Here is a 3,814-nt window from a genome sequence, read left to right as displayed (position 1 = left end):
CCGTGCCTTCTCCCACAGGGAGGAGTACGGGAAGCTCTTCGACTTCGTCAATGCCAAGAAGCTGAACATCAAGAACCGGGGGCTGAAGGAGGTACCGGCCGCGCGGGGCCGGGCTCGCGCCCGCTGGCGCCAGCACCGCCTTCTCCCAGAATCCGGCTGCTTTTCCCTCCTTTTTTCACCTCTCTTTTCTCTCCTTGCCCTTGTAGAGGAAAAAGGTCCGTGTGATATCCCTTCCTCTTTCTCCTCCTCCTCCTCCTCCTGGTGCAGGTTTCCTGTGCATGGCCGTGGTGGTCTCTGACTAACCCAGTAACCCCAGCGTGGTGTGCGAGGGCCCCCCGTAACCCCCATAACTGCTCTGCCCCTCTCTCCGGGGCCCTGAGGGGGGAAGGAGGGGATGTGGCCGTGTCTGGCCCCTGCCCTGTGCATGCCCAGGGCCGTGCTCACCCAGGGCTGTGTTCCAGAGGGGCAGTGTGCCTGGGGGGCACAGGGAGCAGCTCTCACCCTGCCTCTCTGCAGGGAATGAAGCAGAGCTACGATGAATATGCCGACTCTGACGAGGACCAGCATGATGCCTACTTGGAGAGGATGAAGGAGGAGGGCAAGATCCGGGAGGAGAATGCCAACGACAGCAGTGACGGCTCCGGGGAGGAGACAGGTGAGGGCTGGGGCTGAGGGGCTGCTGCGGTGCTCCAGCTCCTGTTCCTCGTGAGGATCTGAAGCACTGAGTGCTCGCTTTCTCCTCCAGATGAGTCCTTCAACCCTGGAGAAGAGGATGACGACGTGGCTGAAGAGTGAGTAGAGGCCGGGCAGGGCTCTGTCCAGAGGCCCTGTAAGAAGGTGCTGTTCTAGGGCTGTGTGAGCATTGAGAGATGCTCACAGCATGAATGGGATCACCTGGATTTGGGAATGTGCAGCCCTGGATTTGGGAATGTTGGGCAGCTGGGGCAGTTCTGGGCTTGCTCCCTTGTAATGGCATTAGGCAGTATGAGAGAGTTCTGGAAGGGACCAAGGGCTCCTGGGGAGGCCTTGGCTGCTCTGTCCGGGAAAGAGAACAGCTGGGAGGAGGGTTAAGGCCCCAGGCTGGGGTGAGGATGGGTGGGAGTGGTGGCAGGAGCCCTGTTTCCCCGAGAGCTCCAAACGTCCGGGAAGCAGAGCAGAGTGAGCCGTGCTCGTGGACGGCGACTCCCCTGAGGGCTGTTAGCGGGAGCACGGCAGCTCCAGCCCGGGAAGCCTCCTCGGGGCTGTGGTGTCTGGGGGCAGCTCCGAGGCCGGTGCCCCTGTGCAGGTTCGACAGCAACGCCTCGGCCAGTTCCTCCAGCGGTGACGGCGACAGCGACCGGGACGAGAAGAAACCGGCCAAGAAGGCCAAGATCGTCCAGGACCGCAAGCCCCGCAAGAAGCAGCCGGAGGTGAGGGGCTGCTCCGGGAGCAGGAGCAGCTCCTGGAGCAGCATCAGGCAGGGCACAGCCCCGCCTGAGCTGCCTCACCTCAGCCTCTGCAGCCCTGGCCGGAGCTGTTGTCCAGGCCTGGCGTTGCTGCTCCAGATGGGTCCGGGCTGAGCCTCTCCCAAGGGCGCGTTGTTCCCGTGCCCAGCCTGTCCTGGTCGTTGTTCCGAGGTGTTGGGTGAGGGGTGCGTTGGGGTTCCATGGGTGTTCTCCACCTCCCAGAGCAAGAAGGGGAAGGACCCCAATGCTCCCAAGCGCCCGATGTCGGCCTACATGCTCTGGCTGAATGCCAGCCGGGAGAAGATCAAGTCGGACCACCCTGGCATCAGCATCACTGACCTGTCCAAGAAGGCTGGGGAGCTCTGGAAGGCCATGTCCAAGGAGAAGAAGGAGGTGAGGGGTGGGAGGCCCAGGGGGCAGAGCTGGGCCTGGTACAGGAGGGGAGGCCGGACGTGGGAAACCCCTCCTTGCTCCTGGGAGCATGGAGCTGCACTGGTGGGGAGTTGGGAAGGGGCGGGGACGTCCTCGGGCTGGTGAGCTGGGTGATCAGAAGTGGGAGCAGGGTGGGCGGTTTGGGAGGGGGAGGGGGGGCCTCGCTGCCCCCGTGCTCTGGCCGCAGGAGTGGGATCGGAAGGCGGAAGACGCCAGGCGGGACTACGAGAAGGCCATGAAGGAGTACAGCAAGGCTGACAGCCACAGGGGGTGAGCGTGCTGGCAAGGGGCCGGCAGGGCTTGGCCCCCCAAAATCGGGCTGTTCCCGGGGCCAGCGCTGCCAGCCAGGTAACGCCACTGCTCTCCCCTCTGCCCACCCAACCCCACGCAGGGAGAGGTCCAAGAAGAAGAAGAAGAAGCAGGAGAAGCAGGTGAAGGGGAAAGGGGACAAGAAAGGTGCCACCTCCAAGTCCTCGTCCTCCAAGTCCCCGGCTAAAGGCATGAGTGACAGCTTCAAGAGCAAGGAGTTCGTGTCCAGCGACGAGAGTTCCTCTGCAGAGAGCAAGAAGGAGGTGGGGGTCACAACTGGGGGAGGTCCTGGCCCCTCTTCCCTGGGAAACAACTGTCTGGGAGGGTCCCCGCCCCTCTCCCCTCGGGGAACATCCTGGTGGCTTCTGCTGGAGAGGCTGGGTCCTCCTGGTACCTCGTGTCCGTGGTATTTGGCCATCCCTCAGGGCTTATCCCCAGGCCAGCACCATCACGCTGTCCCTGCAGTGGGGCCACGGGAGGAGTGGGGGATGCTGCCCTGCCTTCACTGTCCCCTGCTGACCTCTCCGTCCCCGCCCGCAGGACTCAGAGGACGAGGGCGCTGCCAGCCCGCCCCCCAGCTCCGAGGACTCGGCGTCCGGCTCGGATTAGCCCCGTCCCAGCTGGCTCCAGGCTGGTTCCCGGTGGGGAGAGGACTGGGCGGGCCGGCCCCGCGGCAGGGCCCGGCATCCTGGGCTCCCGGAGGCTCCCTCCCGGAGCGGGGCCAGGCTCCCCTGTCCCCCCAGCACCCCGTGGCGGCTGGAGGTGCCAGAGGCTCCTCAGTCCCTCACTCCTGTTCCCCATCAATTTATTTTTTCTAAACACTTGGGTTTCTCTCCTTTTCTTTCCTTCCCTCGCTGGTTTTTTTTTGGTGTTGTTTTTTTGTATTTTGGGTCCGTTCACATGGCAACTCGGGTTGAATAAAAAAAAAAATCCCACTGATGGTGTTTGTGTGGGTGTGGGGCTGGCTCCCCCATCCCTCCTTCCTTCCTGCAGCCATCCGGGAGCTCGTTCCCCTCCTTGAACCGCTTCCAGGGCTGACTTCATTCTCTCCCCACCCTCCATTAGCGGCCCCCAGCCCCTGCTCAGCCATCAGGGCTCCTAATTACAGCCCCTCGCTCGATCCTGATGCCATTTGGGGGTTTTTCTACCTCCCTCGTGAGGGGGTTGATCCGATTAAGTCCCGTTTCCCCTCCGGTGTTGATTGCGGCCAGTTCCCGGTCCCCCATGGCTGCCTCTTCCCCCCTCCTTCCACTGCCTTTACTGGCACCGCTGGGATGGGGCTGCGGGGAAGCAGGAGCCCCCCGGGGCGGAAGCCGCGGGTCTCCGGTGGGCACAAGGGGCCCTGGACCCCCAAATGGTGGGGGGGCTCTATTGTCACAGCAACCTCCACCTAACTATGCACTGCTGCCCCTGGGCACAAGGGGCCCTGGACCCCCAAATGGTGGGGGGGCTCTATTGTCACAGCAACCTCCACCTAACTATGAACTGCTGCCCCTCTGGCGGCTGCCCCACGGTTGAAGGACACCGGGAACGGGACGATTTTGGGTCCGGGGGTGCCCGGGGGGTCCTGCCCGGCCGCTCCCGCCCCCGAGGGCGATCCGGGGGGCGCTGGAGGGCTCCGGCCCCTC

The 3,814-nt window shown here is 63.8% G+C and overlaps 1 protein-coding gene across 1 annotated transcript in view; it reads left to right on the top strand.

Annotated features, from left to right (window-relative positions):
• SSRP1 (structure specific recognition protein 1) overlaps nt 1–3,125 on the top strand; it is a gene marked incomplete at its 5' end in the record, with an annotated part of 5,149 nt that extends 2,024 nt beyond the window's left edge. The window contains 8 exon segments of the mRNA XM_008632516.2: nt 6–91; nt 517–655; nt 746–791; nt 1,286–1,409; nt 1,668–1,838; nt 2,065–2,147; nt 2,269–2,449; nt 2,727–3,125. Of these exon segments, the coding sequence (XP_008630738.1) occupies nt 6–91; nt 517–655; nt 746–791; nt 1,286–1,409; nt 1,668–1,838; nt 2,065–2,147; nt 2,269–2,449; nt 2,727–2,795 (899 nt within the window).
• Between the last annotated feature and the right edge of the window lie 689 nt (nt 3,126–3,814).

This window comes from Corvus brachyrhynchos, unplaced genomic scaffold (assembly GCF_000691975.1).
Source record: "Corvus brachyrhynchos isolate BGI_N302 unplaced genomic scaffold, ASM69197v1 scaffold624, whole genome shotgun sequence".
NCBI classification, from domain to species: domain Eukaryota; kingdom Metazoa; phylum Chordata; class Aves; order Passeriformes; family Corvidae; genus Corvus; species Corvus brachyrhynchos.
This window is presented reverse-complemented; position numbering and strand designations above follow the sequence as displayed.